General features: G+C 32.4%; 1 protein-coding gene across 4 annotated transcripts; it reads right to left on the bottom strand.

The window, feature by feature from the left end:
* Nucleotides 1-2351: 2351 nt before the first annotated feature.
* Nucleotides 2352-18532, bottom strand: LOC109816927 (U2 small nuclear ribonucleoprotein A'). 4 transcript variants are annotated; one of them, XM_083073832.1, is made up of 9 exons: nt 18120-18532; nt 14165-14313; nt 14040-14080; nt 13734-13863; nt 13417-13622; nt 12511-12684; nt 11731-11781; nt 3814-3957; nt 2352-2587 (listed from the first exon to the last, which is right to left on the bottom strand). In XM_083073832.1, the coding sequence occupies exons 2-9, from the start codon at nt 14244-14246 to the stop codon at nt 2582-2584; spliced, it is 834 nt and encodes a 277-aa protein (XP_082929958.1). In that variant the 5' UTR covers nt 14247-14313; nt 18120-18532; the 3' UTR covers nt 2352-2581. The 4 variants fall into 4 exon arrangements, with proteins under 4 accessions (XP_082929958.1, XP_082929960.1, XP_082929959.1 ...); XM_083073834.1 differs by having other exon boundaries at nt 14165-14307; XM_083073833.1 differs by having other exon boundaries at nt 14165-14298.
* Nucleotides 18533-19834: the final 1302 nt, after the last annotated feature.

Raw genomic sequence — 19834 nt, 5'->3', positions numbered from 1 at the left:
TTATTCTCGGGCAACAAAATATATACTATCTATTATCTATCCTGTAAATTAGAAATAGAATAAATCATAATACTTTTAGATTTTATCTCCCATTATCAAAAATAAATAATACTTTTTTATAATTATTTTTAAAATATTTTTAAGAATAGTTCTCATCTCTTATCAATTTTAACTTATCACTTTTATTTTTATGTTAAATTGTACTTTAAATTATATATTACACAGCTCAAATCTAATATATAAATTTGATAATTATAATTAATAACTAAATTATATATTAAACATGTTAAATTTATTATATATAATTCAAATTGATAATAATAAATAAATCTTATATTTAAATATATATATATATATATAAATTATATAGTTATATATTTAAAATTTATGTGAATAATTTATATTATATTTAATTATTAATCATTTATTTAAAATATTAAAATTTATTTTATAAATAAACTAAATAATAAGTTTAAAAAAAATCCTAAAATCCTTTTTTAAAAAATGTCTAAAAATATTTTTATCAAAGAAAAAACTTTTAAAAATGTTATCTTATAAATTAGTCATTCATATTTAATGTGTGTTTAAAATATTTATTTAAATAATATATTCTTGTCTTTGATTAAAATATTTGCTCTAAAATATTTTATTTAAATAATATATTCTTGTCTTAAAACCTTATTCATTTATTCTATGAATGACATGTTTTAAAACAACTTATCTTATAATATCTTCTATATTATCATTTCATTCTATATTATCAATTATCCATAAAAGAATTTATTTTAATTGGTGTAACTTCAAACCATATAAATAAATTTGAACTAAAATAAATAAACATAACTTAATTAGAGTGTTAATAAAAGAAAATAACTTAATTTTTTATAATAATAAATTGGATTCTAAAAACATATTTTTAAAATTATGAAAGAGATACCAACTTGGATTAGCATGAGTGTTGAGAGATTTGTGTTACTTAACCAAGTAATCAGAATTTGAATTCTAACTCTTACGAATGTAGAAAACTCAAGTTAAGAGGATATATCTACATATTTGATGTGTCAAACTCTTAAAAGGAGATTGTCTCCTATTTGAAGGATTTTTGTTAAACCCAAAAAAACCATAAAAGAGATGATGTGAAGGAAAAAAAAAGCTTTGAAAGTGAATTATTATATTTAGATGTTTCAATGTAAATTAATGTCATTTATTATATTTAAGCAAAAATCTTTTCATATATAAAACAAAATAATTTTTATTATTTTTTGTCGCTTAAATTGTCATATTATAAAACACAACAATTATACAAATTCTTCAAGAGTGTCTTTGAATGCCTATTTGCTTTCTTGTATTTATATAACAATTATACAATTTTTTTAGTAATCACTTCTCAATATCTATATTCTCTATATACATATTTTTCACTTTAACAATTTTTTAAAATAGTAACTTTGAATGCCTATTCACTTTCCTATGTGTATTATTACACATCTACTATTTGAATGTTTATGCACATCTCTTTTATCATTATATATAAAGATATCATGATTTGATTCAATTATTTTACTATTTGACTAATTTTTTATTATGAATATATTTTATAATATGTGAATTTTATATATACTTTCTCTATATTATATATAATTATTGCATATCAATATGTTTGATGTTAAACATGACTTATACTTTTTTTGTCTAGGAAAAAAATTATATTATTTGTACTTTATTGATTTTTATATGAATTAATTATTTATACACTACTAGTATAAAAAATTTTACACTGACAACAAATCATATCTTTTAAAGTTTCTTATTTTATTATTATTTCATTAAATAAACAACTGACATGACACTATTAAAAGATATGATTAATTGCTAGTGTAAAAAAAACTTTACATTGACAATGTATAAGTGATTAACTCTTTTTATATTATCATTCCCAAGATAGTCGCTCTTTTAGAAATGATTGAGGTATATGTTAAAAAAAATCTAAAACATTTAATCAATGAGATTGACTTACTCTAATTCTAATATATATATTTGAAAACACATTTGTTATGATTGTAAATTAGGTGAAGTTAATTATCCGAAGGAAACAAAAACTTTCAAACTTGAAAGTCATCTTTGTCAATGTACCCAAAGAGTTAGACACAAGTTGTTAATACGTTAAACCAATATCAAATCGTCAACATTTTGTGTAATTTTTTTTTAATCTAGGAAATCAGACTCAGATACCGAAAGTTTAAATCCTAAACTCGGACCCCGAACACTAATCAGTTACTATATGCTAGACATAGGTAAATAATTAGCTTGAATCAACAAGTTGAAGGCTACGAGCAAAAATTCCGAAACCGTTCAAGAATAATCCAATTTAATATATATAAAGGCTGAAGCAATGATTCACCATGAGTGAAATTGAAACATCCTGTTCTCAAGTACTGGATTCATCAAGCACAGAAGACTCAGTACTGCCTGTTGTTCACTACAGAAGATTCATCATGTAAACTTTCATGGAAATTACCAAGAGTCTGATTCAAGAACCCGACGTTAAAGGAATGCACAGTGCGAGGACTCAATCCTCACCCTAATCCTGCAAAAAAATATAATGAAAATTGAAGCATCGCTTACAATATTACTTACTACTCGTGAAAACATATAAAGATAATGGTGTGAAATATAAACAGATCAACGGGAGGTGCTAGTTTTCTCTACAGGAGTAGTACTTTTACGTGGTTCAAATATTTCTATATTTTAATGGATATTTAGTACTCCCTGTGCACTCAAATAAGGGGAGCAAATCCTATAATAAGCAAATTTTAACTAATTTTACCTTAATAATGTTATCATCTTCAAAATTCCCTTCATTTAAGACTATTTCCAACGACCCTTATTCTTGATATCAACTTTCAATGAAGAGCAATAAGGAAATAAGTTTATTTTTAATTATGATAAACAAAATTAAATAATTAACTATCTAGTTTAATTATCACATAAGTTAGTAACTAAATAATTTTAACTATCTATCTGAATTAACGCATAAGTTAATTAATTAAATAATTTAACTATCTTAATTAACACACTAACGCACAAGTTAATACTGTTCACAGTTATCACATTTGGTTATGACGGCCAGAAAATGTCACATGATTACTGGCATGACATCTGCAAAGCCAAAATGCTATGCGACAGAACTTCTGTAGTGGCTTTTTTACAGTGCTATCATGTGTTATCAATTACTATGTCAAACATGGCCTTTACTAGTGTACAAATTCTTCAATCCACAAACCCTGAACAAAAAAATGTGCTAATCTTTATATAAAAAAGATGCTCTGCTTGGTCCATAGCCCCAAATTCAAAGTCAAAACAGAAATAACAAGAAACAGGGACTCAAACAGGGTATGGCCTGAAACAGATCCTTGGGGTGATGAGATTGAGGTAAAAGGTAGCAGGCATGGCTTGAAAGGCTGAAACAGACTCAAGCCTGTAAAGGGACCACATGTATCATGTATGCACCGCCATGTGCTGAAATATGGTTGCACAGGTGATGGCCAAACAAAGAAAAGGCAGGTAACAAGAATCTGAAACGGGGAAGAGTCCACAGACTCACTAGAATATTGGTTGAAGTTAAAACAAAACAATGATTCAGTACATTGGGCAGCATCTGCTTATATGTTCAAAATGGCTCTGATAAAAGCATAGTTATAGCACAATAGATAACTACAGCAAACAAACAGAATACATATGCATTGCGGAGGAATGATTTGTCACCAAGATATAGAATAAAGTTGACAAACATATAACAAAGTGGACACATACCTCTTCTCGTGTATTATTAGATTCACCATCATCTTGACCTTTATCATCATGAACCACATCCCCATGTTTATCATCAACATTATCCAACATTATATTATCATTCAAGCTCTTTAAATCTTCAGGAAGCTGGCCAGACTTCAATGCCTGTTATCATGTACAACGATTAGATGTACTGCTTTATAACAAACCCTTTCACAATTAAATGATATCAGTTTACACCATTGTAAGTTAAAATCATTCTTACACCATTATATAACTTATTGTTAATAATTTAATTATAGAACCTAGTGTGAAATGATGGAAACCCAAAAATGGGTAGGTTATTTCAAAATAGAAGAAAATAGAGATTGGCAGATTAATCTACTGCCTCCCTCTACCAGAGCATTGGCTCTGGTTACAATCCAATAAAATTTCTCCAATCCTCTCTCTCTCTCGAGCTACTCTATATTTATTCCCCTCTCCCTCGACTAACTCCCTAAAATTGTTAAAGGAAGATAAATCATAAAAATAAGCTATGATAACAAAATTCAGATAACTAAATCCTAGAGATAAGTTGTGGTAACATAACTCAAATGATAAATCCGGAAGACTAGCTATGATAATAAATTCAAATATCATAATCCTAAAGATAAACTACGATACAAAAATTCAAATGACATAATCATACACTAGATTTGCTACTTTGAATTGGGTTCTATCATTGCCCTCTCCTATGATATCAGCCTTGTCCTCAAGGTTGAAATAAGGGAGTTGGCCATGGATAGCTTCCTCAATGGGCCTCATCTAGCTATTCACATTCTCTTGTTCCTCCTCCATGTTGCACTTTACCAACTCGATCTCACCCTCTCCATTGATAACTTCATCTTCAGCAAGCAAGGTGAGTCCGACTTGTCTATTTGGGCATTGATGCATAGGATGACATCGTTGACCACAACAATAACATAACCCGTTCTTCCTCCTGTCTAACAATTCTTGAGAAGTTAGGTTGCGGGTTCCCCTACTCACGTCTATAGGACGTTGGTTATTGTCAACCTCTGAAACCTAACTTGTGTGACTTGGGTTCAGGTTTTGAATTTTGGGAGTTATACCTATGTTGAAAGGTGGGATGAGAAGAGGAAGAAAACGAAGTCTCAGACTTGATGGCAATTCAATTCAGCATTGAGCATCGATTTTAAACCAAAACCTTTCACATTGCTATGTACCTCCCCATATATAGTGTACATTCCACATCTCGAGCTAGAGAGATAGCCTTATTAATCGTCTCAAGATGGTGAAGATGCACCCATTGTCTAATTCCAAGCTTTAACCCATGCATAAAATATCTAATGACATGTGGTACAGCTAGGCAAACGACTTGGAAAGACAAATTCAAACTCTTCAATAAATTATGCAATGGGACACTCCTGTGTAAGTGCAACTCGTTCATTAACTTCTCCTAGGACACCTTAGATGACCCATCACATTACAAGGAAAACCAATGAGCAACGTGTCCCTCCATCAACAATTGAGCGAGAGGAATTTTCATCTTTGGTGGGGTACCCTGCACCTGAAAATACATCTTTACTAGAAAAAGCCAACTACGTGGATCCATACCATCAAAGGAAGCCAATTCAACTTTCCTTCTTGTAAGTTGATAGTCATCGGGAACACCTAAAGGGGGAAAGGGCACGGCAACCCAGTGGGACTGATTATTGTTTTGTTTTAACCACCTAGTGATCATGGAGCAGAACTTGATGTTTAAATAACTGTTAAAAACAATTTATTTTGTATAGGTTGTTCAGCTTTTCAAAAGTTGATTTTTGGCCCTATCTGTCAAAAAGGGAAGTAGGCTCATAAGCTGAGTGTTTCTAATTAATGTATTTTGTTTATATATATATATATATATATATATATATATATAAAAAAACCCCAGTTGAGAGTGGGCTCAGCATCTTTTTGCCTCAACATCTTTTAGCCAAGATTTTAAATTTAACTTGGTATTAGAGCGGGTCCAATCCCGCTCTGTTGTCCCTCCCTATCCGACGTTCGTCGCTGTTGGCGACCTTAAGATTTGGTGCGCCTCGTTGAGCGCAACCCAATCCTATTGGTTTTGGGGACAGAGGAGATCTCACGCACCCGCACGCGCCGCTCCAGTCTTCTGCCTAGTCACGCGCGTGTGATTCATGTGCCGCTTTCTGTTCGTCGGAGCTCCGCTGCTGTCACTGTTGTGGTCGTCCACTCCTTCTGAGTCTGTTCCAGCCCTCAATTCAAGGTTTTGGGTGGCTATTTGAAACGCAAATATTGTTCATCTTCTTCTCCTCCTTCTTTGTCAAGTGTAATGTCCTCCGCAGGCCCTGTTTTTCCCTTTGCTGGTACTCCCACCATCACTACTGCAAAGCTGAACTGGAAAAATTATTTGTCTTGGTCTGCCTCAGTGGAGTTATGGTTTCTTGATCAAGGATATCATGACCACTTGGAGAAGGAAGTTAGTGACATTCCCACTGAACATAAATCTCAGTGACAGAAACTTGACTTCCAATTATGTGTTGTCCTATGGCAATATGTTGAATCTGAGGTGCTAGAGATACTCGGGTCATTTAAGACATGTTCATTTTGGAAGGAAGTCCAAGATATTTTTGCTAATGACATTCAACGTCTTTTTGATGCAACCTAGAGAGTAGCTTCTCTCAAACAGACCAACCATGATATGATTTCACATGTAGCAAAGGCTCGGGCTGCAATAGAAGAACTGAAAAAATTTCTTGTGGCTGACTCATTGGAGGGTGTCAACAAAAAGCTTGATAAGTTATATATGGTTATGATTTTGAGAAGCTTACATTCAAATTTTGATCATGTACGTGATCAAATTTTGGCTAGAGATCATATCCCTTCCATGGACAGCTTAGTTATTAGCCTTCTTCGTGTTCCTAACTTGGTGAAGGATGAGAACATAGCTGAAACTATTGAGACTTCAGCAATGGTAACATCTCATGGAAGAGGAGGACGTAGTAGTCGAGGAGGACGTAGTGGCAGAAGTGGACGTCCTCGGTGTACATACTGCAAGAGAATGGGTCATACACAAGAAAACTGTTATTCTTTGCATGGTTTTCCTGACAAGACAGCCCATGTGTCAAAATCTGAGACATCATGCTCCAAGTTTTCTGACGAGGAGTACCAAGATTATCTAAGGCTCAGGTCAGAAAGATCTAACAGTTAGGCCCAATCTTCTTTTGTGCCAAGTGTTTCAACAGCATGTATTTCTCAATCTGTGGAAGGTCATGGTCCATGGATACTTGACTCAGGTGCTTCTAACCATATTTCTGGTAACAGTTCCTTATTTTCACTCCTTTCTTCTCCAAAACTTCCTCATCTTGTTACTGTAGCCAATGGGTCCAAAATTGCATCACAAGGAATTGGTCAAGTTCCTTTGTCTCCTTTGAAATTGAATTCTGTTTTGTTCATCCCTCGTTGTCCTTATAACTTAATTTCTCTAAGCCAATTGACTCGTTCATTAAATTGTTCAGTAACATTTGATGCTAATTCCTTTGTCATATAGGAACGTGGTACAGGTCGTCTGATTGGTGAAGGACATGAATCATGAGGTCTCTATTACCTAAAACCAACCCACCTATATCCTGTTTTGCAGTCTCAACACCAAAGCTTTTGCATGATCGTTTGGGTCACCCAAGTTTAGCAAAATTGAAGATAATGGTTCCTAGTCTCAAATCACTTCCAAGTTCCAACCTTGAAATGTGAATCGTGTCAATTAGGAAAACATGTTAGGTCATCATTTCCTAAAAGGACTGAACAAAGATGTAACTCGGTTTTTTCTACCATTCATTCAGACATTTGGGGACCAAGTCGTGTCACATCTTTTGGTTTCAAATATTTTGTACTTAGGTTTATCTAATGAAAGATCGTTCTGAACTTTTGTCTATATTCATATCTTTCTTTAATGAGATTAAGAACCAATTTGGCAAGGTAATTAAAATCTTCAGAAGTGACAATACTAAAGAATATTTTTCTGTTGAACTTTCTCTCTTTTTATCCTCACAACGTGTTTTGCATCAATCTACATGTCCCCACACACCACAACAAAATGGCATAGCAAAGAGGAAGAATAGACATCTTATTGAAACTGCACACTCCCTAATGTTGAATATAAATGTTCCTATACATCATTGGGGAGATGCAGTTCTCACTACTTGTTTTTTAATAAATAGGATGTCATCTTCCTCTCTTGAAAATCAAATCCCTCATTCTATCATTTTTCAAAACAATCCTCTATTTCATGTCTTTCCTCGGGTGTTTTGGTTGTACTTGCTTTGTTCATAATGTCTCTCCAGGTTTGGACAAACTTCCTGCAAAGGCTATCAAATGTGTTTTTCTGGGATATTCCCGTCTTCAGAAAGGATACAAATGTTATTCTCCCACTACCAATAAATATTATATGTCTACTGATGTCACCTTCTTTAAGGACACCATTTTTCTCACCCTCCATAGACAGCCCTGTTTCCGTTCAAGATTCTTCATGTCCCATTCCCTGATCCGATTATGATTCCTTCTAACACCAACCAAGTGGAGAATCAATCTCAATCTCATACTCATGATCTAACTGAAGACTCTCGTGACTCTGATCCTTCTCCAACAACTTCCCATACTACGAGTCCTTCATCTTCCATGCCATCCCATGACTCCAATTCAGATTGGCCCATTGCTATTTGAAAAAGTAGTTGGTCTACTCGTAATCCTCATCCTATTTATAATTTTTTGAGTTGTCATCGCTTGTCTCCTTCATACTCTTCTTTTGTTTTTTCCTTGTCATCCACTACTGTTCCTAAAACTATCAATGAGGCACTTGATCATCCATGATGGCGACAAGCCATGATTGATGAAATGCAAGCTCTTGCACACAATGACACATGGGAGCTTGTCCCTCTACCTCCTGGGAAGAAGCCTGTCAGTTGTAGATGGGTCTATGCTGTTAAAGTTGGCCCTAATGGTGAATTTGATCGCCTTAAAGCTCGGTTGGTAGCCAAGGGCTACACCCAAATTTATGGCCTTGATTATGGTGATACCTTTTCTCCCGTGGCTAAGATCACCACAGTTAGACTCTTCCTTGCTATGGCAGCTATTCGTCATTGGCCACTCCACCAGCTTGACATTAAAAATGTCTTCCTCCATGGTGATCTTGAGGGGGAGATTTATATGGAGCAACCTCCTGGATTTGTTGCTCAGGGGGAGTGTGATTTAGTTTGTAAATTGCATCGGTCTTTGTATGGCTTAAAATAATCACCCCGAGCTTGGTTTGGTAAATTCAGTCATATTGTGAAAAATTTTGGATTAGAACAGAGTGAAGCATATCATTCCGTGTTTTATTGTCATTTTGCTGGAAAGTGTGTTTATTTAATGGTCTATGTTGATGATATCGTTATTACAGGGAATGATGCTACTAGAATTTCTCAACTAAAAGAGCACTTATTCATCTATTTTCAGACTAAAGACCTTGGTAGTTTGAAATACTTTCTTGGCATTGAAGTGGCTCAATTGAAGGAAGGTGTTGTAATTTCACAAAGGAAATATGCTCTTGATATTTTAAAGGAAACAGGTTTGGAAAATTGCAGACCAATTGATAGTCCAATGGATCCGAATCAAAAGCTAATGATGTACCAAGGTGAAATTTTTCTAGATCCAAAGAGATACAGGAGGCTAGTGGGAAAACTCATTTATCTCACTATTACAAGACCTGATATTTCATTTGCAATTGGAGTTGTTAGTCAAATCATGCAAAACCCTCACATTGATCATTGGAATGCTGTGATTCGCATTTTGAGATATATTAAAAGTGCTCCAGGACAAGGATTGTTGTATGAGGACAAGGGAAACACTCAAGTTTTAGGGTATTGTGAGGCAGATTGGGCTGGCTATCCTATAAATAGGAGACCCACCACAGGATATTGTGTTCATTGGAGAAAATATTATCTCTTGGAAGAGCAAGAAACAAAGTGTTGTTGCCTGGTCTAGTGCGGAGGTTGAATATATAGATCTATGGCTTTGGCTACTTGTGAACTTGTGTGGATCAAACAACTCCTTCAAGTTAAAATTTTGCGAAATTAAGCTTATGAAATTATATTGTGATAATTAAGCAGCCCTTCACATTGCTTCCAATCCGGTGTTTCATGAGAGGACCAAACACATAGAAATTGATTGTCATTTCATTCGGGAGAAACTACTGTCCAAGGAACTTACCACCAAGTTTATCAGCTCTAATGACCAGCTTGCAGACATTCTAACTAAGTCTTTAAGAGGACCCAGGATTCAATTTATATGTTCCAAGCTTGGTGCTCCAACTTGAGGAGGAGTGTTAAAAACAATTATTTTGTATAGGTTGTTCAGCTTTTCAAAAGTTGATTTTTGGCCCTATTTGTCAAAAAGGGAAGTAGGCTCATAGGTTGAGTGTTTCTGATTAATGTATTTTGTTTATATATATATATATATAAACCCTAGCTGAGAGTGGGCTCAGCATCTTTTTGCCAAGATTTCAAATTTAACTATAACGTTCAACCTCATTTACTTATGTTTCCTTGATAAAAGATTGCTGGAGATCAGCAACCAAGGACTGCATCTCCTGAAATTGGGCTTCTAGAATTGTGACTTTCGAGCTCAATGCATCGACCTTAGAAACCATGGTGAGCTATCCAACAAGTCGGACCAATGATGAAAATCCAAAAATAGGCGGCTACTAATAGAGATTGACAGATTAATCTATTGTCTCCCTCTCCTGGAGCACCTGCTCAGATTACAACCCAATAAAATTTCTCCAATCCTCTCTCTCTCTCTCTCTCTCAAGCTACTCTATATTTATTCTCCTCTCCCTCAACTAACTTCCTAAAACTGATAAAAGAAGATAAATCCAAAAGATAAGCTATGATAACAAAATTCTAATAACATAATCCTAAACTAAATCCTAAAGATAAGCTGTGATAAAAGAATTCAAATGATAAATCCTAAAGATAAACTATAATAACATAATTCAAATGACATAATCATAAACTATACTTGCTACTTTGAATTGGGTTCTATCAGAATTGAACATGTCTATAATATAGATCAAACCTATAAAATCTTGCATTAATCCAAGATTATCAAGTATTTCATTGATATACATCAATATTAACATGGTATGTATATTGAAATATATTAAAATAAGAACTGCAAAATGATATTCTTATTATTAGAGAATAGAATAATAAATACTTTTATTAACTGTATTGAGTTAGTTTTCCATAGTCAGTTTCAGTGTAAATCATTACGTTAGTTAGCCGTTTCAGTTTTGTCTATATATGTAGTTTGTATCTCTTGAATATGCACCTTAAGATTCATCAATAATACAATTTTCTAAATTCTCTAAACTCTCTCTATCTCATACTTATACACAAACAATCAAAGTAACGAAGATTTATAATTCAACTATTTGACCAATAAAAACCATATTGAAGTTATTGAATGGTTCAACAATGCTATGTCTATCACCAATGTAAACTGATCCCTCAATTTAAATTAGAAAGTCGAAAGACATGAGAATTTTTAATTTTGAAGACGTAAGAATCTGAAGTACAGATGATAACAAATCTAATAAGTCATGACAATCTCCCCTCTTTTCCCGAACCACTACAAAGAAGAACTCCTCAATTTATGACAAACCAAAACCAATCTAACACGCATGGAAAATAATCCAGCCTACATATTCCATGCCAATAATTAGCAAATGATGACAAAAATTGAGAACATGTCAGTGCTTTTGAGCTCCAATGGCACATGAGACATTTCGTAGGAGTCTCCCATCAGATCACCCATCTAACACTGGTTAAACATGAGTATGATGCAAACAAAATTTAAAATCCAAGAAGTGATTATCTAATTTAGAAAATTAAGCACCTTTTCAAGTCTAGCAACCTCTTCAAGTGTCTGAGAATTGACAATGGCAGCCTGCATAAAGTAGAAACATTCCAAACAATAAGCAACCAAAATTAGCTGCATGATCTACCAGCTTCCAAGAGAAAGAAACTCCGTAGTTTCCTAATGATGATTTCTTAGCTGAAGATAATATCACAAGATCATGAAAGGTGATCTATGAAAAAGTAGGTATTGATATCTAACAGCATATTTCTAACTTGTCGAAATAAAGCACTGTCAAATGGTTAATTTTAAAGCTCTTCGAGTTGGGTACTGGTTAATTTAAATAAAGAAATATTACTCAGATATTCACAGTATTTACATGCAAGAAACTAAGTGGAATTAACTAAATCAATGTATTTTTTTCCTGTTCAATGAATTACCAAGTTTTATTCATTCAACAAAATACAGAGCAACAAGTACTGTGGGTCAAATCCTTTGTCCAGACCATGGCATTTAATAAAATTGATAGTTTAATGCAACTATTGCATGTCGTAGATAACGTGACTAGTTATACTTTAGACCACTTGTTTTTAAAGTATAAGGACTTCGGAATACTCTCCAATGCTTTGTTGTAAAGTTATGGTAGAAGCAAGAAGAAAATCTTCTCATCTAGAATTTTTAGCAAAGTATATCAAATGCATAAAAGGGAGAATGCATTAATAGATATGAATTGAGCAGGAATGCATGATGGGTGTGTCACATGTTCAACCCTACAGTGATAAGCCTTGAATAATTTGATGAGTTAAACTATCATTATACCTTAATAGCAATAATTTGCTCAGGTGTGGGAGCAACCCCTTTAGGTGTTTGTTGTTCCTCAGTTGCTTCTGAAACATTTGGAGTTTCACCAAGTGAAAGTGATTTTGCTGGGGTCCTTTGAATTTCTTCAATAACTTCTTTTGAGTCAAACAAGTTTTTGGCTTCCAATCGCTCCTATTAATTGAAGAAACTATCAAAAGAAAGAAATAAAATTGAAGGGCATGTGTAATTGGAAACAAGAAATAGATATAATAATATACCCGCATTTTCCTTTTCTCAAAAACCATGCACCCAAATTCTGGGTAGAATTTGAAGTCATTCAGTCTATGAAAGCTTAAGCAAAACAAGGGCTAAAGCAGCCTGGTAAAAGATTGTTTCATAATTAATTTTAATATATACTAAATTTCATATTAGAATATTTATTATAAATTTAATATAAAATGATTCTAAATTCTAATAGGAGAATATTTATTATAAATTAAAATATATAAATTATAAAACAATTCTAATTGCAAAATATTTATAATAAATTTTAATATTATTCTATTATGACAAGTTTTAACATTAACCATGCATTTTATGCTCCTAGACTTATGGTTTTTAGTTATAAATAACGAATGTGTTTTAATGTCTTTTTTAAATTGTATAAATTATTTTTTATAAAGATCATGAATCTTACAATTCACGATACAAATCGATTCGGAATTCAAAAAATAAGATTTCCAATACACGATTTGTATCCCAATTCAACTACCATGGTGTTCGGTACAACCCAGTGGTAGTTCTGTTTCTCAAGTTTAAGATGCAGATTTTGTGATTGAATCCAAACATTATCAGAACATCCTATCTTTCATACTTCAAACAAGCCAATAAAATCTACGTAGTGAAAAGGAAAAAAAAAATTACCTTATTTTTCACTTTCTTGAAATCTAAAACCCGGAGGGATTTCAGCTTGTTAATAACATAAAGTCTGTAATTTGCTTTCTTTGTAATATTGTTGTCTAGCAGACTAAGGAACTGCAGCTTTGGAAGGGATGCTAAAGGATCAATTTCTACCAAGTTCACAATTCTGTTGTTTGTGAGAATTAGTGTGTGTAATTTAGGCAAAAACTCTGCAATACAAATGGCACAGTAAGCCAGAAAATCACATTGTATAGCTTACAACTAGAAGGAAAGAGGTCACTAATGGAAAGAGGATGTGCAGTTCAAAGTTTAAACTGTACCTCCAATGTTGGGATTAATTCTAGTAACCCTATTGTTATTAATAAGCATTGTACCCAAGCGGTTAAGATGTGGCACATTTTCCAGTTTGACAATCTCATTGTCAGATAAATCTATGGTGTCAAATTGGTCCTGCAAGAAATCCATTAGAAAGAAACTCAAATTTACGAACACCAAGATGAACAATTATTATGTTTGTAATTGAAGCATATAAACATGGAATCATAATAATATATCTTTCACATGAAAAGAAGCCTCAACAATATAAGAGGAAACTAAAAGGAAGGCAAGAAGATTAAATTTTCCACCTCAGTAGCACCTAAGTTTTCAATTACAGCTATCTTGTTACCTGCCAATAATATGATAAACATGTTATCAAAGACAATTAGAGAAGAGAAGAGAGAGATGGAAAGTATGCAGGAGATACAAATACCTCGAAGATCTAACTCACGCTCTTTAATTGCATTGTAGAAATGAGGACTTTTCCATATTAAGTCAGCAGTGAGCCTCACCATCTCTTCTACTCAGTCCAAAAGGAATAGATAGTATTGACTGCAAGAATGGTGACTTCAAGTACTAACCCTTGATCAAATTACACAAAGTGTGTTCTTACAAAGCAAAAACAATTTAACAGCCACAGAAAGAATATTCAATCCTTAATAAAACTGCAAAGGGCAAGCCACCAAAGGTGATGCTACCAATTCTCTAAGAAATGTGTTAGAATAGCTTGTTAAGAAAGCTTCTCAATATTTAGGTCTTTTGTTGTACTTTTCTGATTGTATTTTGATTTTGATGTGATAGATTAGGCTTTTATTCTTTTTGGTTTTGTGTATTTTCTGTAAACACCTCACCCTAAATATATATATATATATATAGAAATAAACAGATCAGCGCTGAACACCGTTTTTTACCAAAAACATCTCTCTCGATATTTAAGTAAATGAAAACGAGAAACATAGCCCAAAACAACATCTTGCTTGGCTAGTTGGTGATGGCACAATGATTGGAAAAGTCAGAAAGTCAAGTGCTAATGCCCAGCTCCCATTCCTCCCCCAAAGGAAACCCTAAGAGAAGACCATGCTACCAGCCCTAGCTGACACCGAAGCCAAGGGAAAGAAAGCAGAAGGGACACCAGTATGCCTACTTAGCAGTTCCTCGTAAATAAAGATGCCGAGAGTAAGAGAGAAAGATGTCAATGCTGGGCTAGGAAGACCCACCAAAAAAAAAAAAACAAACAAACAAATGCACGAAAAGCTTTGATTGCGAAGGAAAACAATGCCCACATGGGAGGGAAGGCCAATGATCATTGTGAAGCTTCAATTGGAGGAATTCCAGCAAGCAGAGATATACAAAGCATATTCTCCAACTGAGAGAAAAAGCAGACAAACAAAGGAGAGAAGGAAAAAGAAAAGCACTTTTTGTATCGATTTAACAAATCATAAAGAATAAAGAAGAATCCTCCTCCCAAGTTTCCCTGTCTGCAACCAACCCACTCGTCCTTTTACAAATTAACAAATCTAGCTGCCTCTCTTCTGCCCATCCGAAAATTAAAGCTACTAACACTTTCATAAATATTCTAAGTACTATCTGAATTATGAACGCCTTAGTAGTTAGAATACAAGATAACAGAGGGAGATATATATATATATATATATATATATATATATATATATATATATATATATATATATATATATATACACAGAGAGAGAGAGAGAGAGATTTGTTACAGCAAAAAGTTAAATGAAATTACAATGCAAAAGAAATGCATAAGAAAGTATAAGGGGTACATCTCTAAAATTACTGGATATTTTTCATATATTCTAACTATCAGAAGAGCTAGACAAAATGAGAAAGAAAAAAAAAAGTAAATATTTAATTCTGAAATTTTTTATACATTTACAAAATGAAAACTGTTGCAAAGACAGCTATAAATAGGCTATCCTGAACCTTTCCTGAATCTGAGATAGTTATAGCCAAGGTTGTCAATCTCGAGAATTTACGTAATCTCGTGAAGGCTCCGTAAACTCGTATCGTAAACTCGTCTCGTAAACTCGTCTCGTAAACTCGTCTCGTAAACTCGTCTCGTAAACTCGTAAGAAATTACTCAATAAACAAAATTATAAAAATAATTAAAAATTATATAATAATTAAACATTTTAACTTTATATTAAAGAGTAAAATAACAAATTATATTAATAATAAAATAATTTATTAAATATAGCAGGATTACACTATTCTAATTTATTTATATATATATATAAATATTAGATAATTTATAATACAAATAATTAATAATATACATATAAAAATAAAAATATAACTATTTATACATTAAATATTTTTAATAATAAAAATTTATAGTAGTTAAACAAAATAAAAAAATTAAGAAAACAAAATATTTAAGGTCTTATATTAAATTTTGTATTACTTAAAATATTATCTAAATTATAATAATAATAATTAATAATTAATAAAGAGAGGTTACTTTCTAAAAAAAATAATGAAGTAAAAACCCTCTTAACCAAATCAAAACAAAAAATAAAACTTGGCCCATTTGGCCCATATTCCAACCCTAATTATTTTTCCTGCAATGCAATCCTTCCTCAAGTCGTCGCCGCTGCCTTCCCTCTTAGAAGAAGACAGATCTGCAGATGTCGGGGAAGACAGAGCCACTGTCAGAGAGGATAGATCGGCGGAGATTCGCCGGAGAGGAGAGGAGACTCGCAGAGGTGTCGCGCGGAGAGGAGAGGAGACGCGCGGAGGAGGTGAGGCGCGAAGGAGGAGAGCCGTGGAAGAGGCGCTGCGGAGGTCTGGAGTGGAGAGGAGAGTAAGAGACGAAAGTGCCCTAACACACAACACAAAACGTGCGTTTTGTGTAAGTGGAAAAAAAAAACGGTGATCTCTTAATATCGGAGGTAATCTCGCGAGTTTACACGAGTTTACCCGAGTTCACCGAGATTGCTCCGAGTTCACTAAAAAACGAGTTTACCTCCGAGTTGTACAGGTAAGCTCTTGTAAACTCGTAAACTCGTACGAGTTTACGAGTTGTCACTAGATATTGACAACCATGGTTACAGCCATACAGTAACAGGATTACACCAGTATACATGAAACTAGGCTAAGAATGAGCACTGTAGCGGAGAGCAGTTAGAAGCTATTATATGCCCCCCTAAACTCGAGGTGTTCCACTTCTCAATCCTAGGTAGGATCTCAAGTTAAACAAAATTTGTGTACTTGGCGGCAGAGGCAAGGTTTATGATTAAGGGAGGACAAAGAAAAAAAAAATCCTCACTTTTTCTTTCTCTCAGTGGTGCCAAAAAATATTTTTATATCAGAAATTCAAATAGGTTAAAAATTTTGGGGGTGACCATAGCATCCACCAGTCACCCCCTGGTACCCTTTAGATACCTTATAATCCCTTTTACTGTTTTAGAACAGTCAAGGTGTTGCCATAAGCACCACCTTTTTGCTCTTCACACTTCATCAAAATTTTTTGCAATTCTTTTTATAAAATACCATTTATAAACACCTATTCATCTTAATGAAAATACCATGAGGCAACAATAAGGTCTGTGGAATCTCGCTAATCAGAGAAGCTATGTCCAGGATGAAAAGTACTAGTAACACTCTCTACTCTGGTAAAATTTTAATAGAAATTATAAAATCATGAGTGAGAAATTACTAAATAAGATGTACAACCCACATAAATTTGTAGTTTCAAATAAATTTCAGACAATAATCAGTGTTTCTAAAAGAGTGTGCAAGAAAGTGTGTCGCTAGCCTTTTTCTCTTCCAAGATTTGTAGACCTCGCCAATAAACCAGCTTATTATTCAATTCACAAAAAGGAAATAGAGGCACTATCACATAAAAAAAAAGATGAAAAAAAAAAGGATCGCCATGATAGCAGAAAAGCCAATTCAAGGTGAGTATATATATATATATATATATATATATATATATATATATATATATATATATATATTTGCAGCAAAACAGTATGAAGTCAATTTTCAACCGAGCTTCTTTTTTGTACTATCTATGACTAATAAAAAAAAAATTAAAAGTTCTATGACAACCAAACTATAGATTTTTACCAGGATTTAAGCCATATAGATAGTTAACAAACGCTTAGTTGAGTGCCCAGCACCAAATATGACAATCTCTAAACACCCAACGAGTAAAGGAAAAACAAAACAATAAACAAATACAAACAGCTCGGTAGTCAAAAAGCAAGACAGAAACAAAATCAAGAAAAGAACAAGAAAAAAAGCGAAATCAAACCCTAAAATCCCCGAAATCAAATCCCACCTCCGTGATAATAAGACAAAGGAAAGCAAACACACAAAGAAAGTGCTGAACAGAGATAAAAATCGAGGGTACATACCTTCAAATGCTAGGGTTCAATGTTTGATCAGCGATGAAAAAGCATTGAGGTGGGGAAGGGTTAGTATCTGAGTGAGTGATGCGTCCTTATGGCTAAATACCTAAAACTGATGTGTTAAACACATTCATATTATGCCCAACAATGCAGAGAGAGAAACTAGATTGGGAAAAGGAGAAAGAACAACAACACCACGCTCTCCGAGCTCGAGAAACTGGTTCTTGAGGAGAGCAATGAAGGTGGTGGGAGAGAAGTTGGCACGTGAGGAGTTGGAGTTCGTCCTCCAGAGAGAAGAGAAAGATAGAGCACGATGAGAAACAGAGAGATAAGAGAGAAGAACACGAGGGTGTTGTGGGTAGGAAATAACTCGGCGAGGATATTATTTTGCAGAGGAGAGCAGAAGGACTGCAAAAGAAGAAATTGTAATTTTAAATTTTATTTATCTCGCAAAAAATATTACAAATACGGAACGAGATCCAAATTAAGGGAGCGCAGGATTGAGATTTCATTAGGCCTATTTTAGCAAATAAATTAGAACGTTATCCGTCTATTTGCACGGATTATTATTATATTTACTAATATTAAAAATACATTTATTTATAAATTTATTATGTTTATATTGAGATAACATAATTAAATATTTAAATTTAAAAAAAAAAATATTAAAAGAACATAAGTATTAAATTGAATATAATTTTATATATATTATTTTTTTCTTTAATTATTAAACTCTTTGAACTAAATTATATCCATTAAACAAATTAATTAACTTAATTAAAATTATTAAATTTATCAATAATTTAAATTACTTTTTTAAAATTAACCTTATCTCTTTTTATTTAATTATTTTTCATATAATTAATTAATATTTATAATTTTAAAATGTGAAATGATAAATATATTTGATTAATTTATAATTATGTAAATAGAAATTTATTACATTTATAACATTTATAAATAATATATTGAATATTTCTTATGGATTGATAAAAAATTAATAGAAGTTGAAATTACAAAATATTTCGTATCTCATCTTATCTTAATATGTTTCGTCCAGTCCTACTTAATAAAAGGAGTTAAAAAATATAATTCATATTGTTAATAATTAAAAAATTATATATAAAAAAATATTTATTAAAAATTAAGTAAATAAACTTTATTTTATGGTAATAATTAATTTAAACAATACATGGAGTAAAAAATTCAAGCATTATAAAAATAAAATTTTAAAATTATTACATGAATAAATGAGATTTTTTAATATATCCAACTTAAAAAGAAAAAATATTGAAAAATAATTATAAATTTTAATTATTTTAGCTTTCAATAACAACTTTTTTTTTCAGAAGAAGAAAAAAGTTTTTTTTTTACAAATTTTAATATTTTTCAAACGCGTAAAGTATTAACATGTGAAAATTTTAGATCATATCAAAATTATATATTATTTATTTATAGAATATATAAAATTGATCTGCTTTTACAATATTTTAAAATTAAAAATTTATTACATTTATAGTATTTATAAATAAAATTTTAAAGATTTTCTATCAATCAATATAAAAAATATTAGAAGACAAAGCAATAAAATGTCCTCTGAACTGACTCGCCCGTTCATGCTTAATATATATAATCATTGAGATGGTAATGTAATAATTTATTTAACATAGGAGAAAATTGAAAGTAAACCATTAAACCTTGACCATTGTTTGATATAACAT

This window comes from Cajanus cajan, chromosome 4 (genome assembly GCF_000230855.2).
Source record: "Cajanus cajan strain Asha chromosome 4, NIPB_CcT2T_4, whole genome shotgun sequence".
NCBI classification, from domain to species: Eukaryota; Viridiplantae; Streptophyta; class Magnoliopsida; order Fabales; family Fabaceae; genus Cajanus; species Cajanus cajan.
Note: the sequence above shows the minus strand (reverse complement) of the source record. Positions and strands in the feature narration are given on the sequence as shown.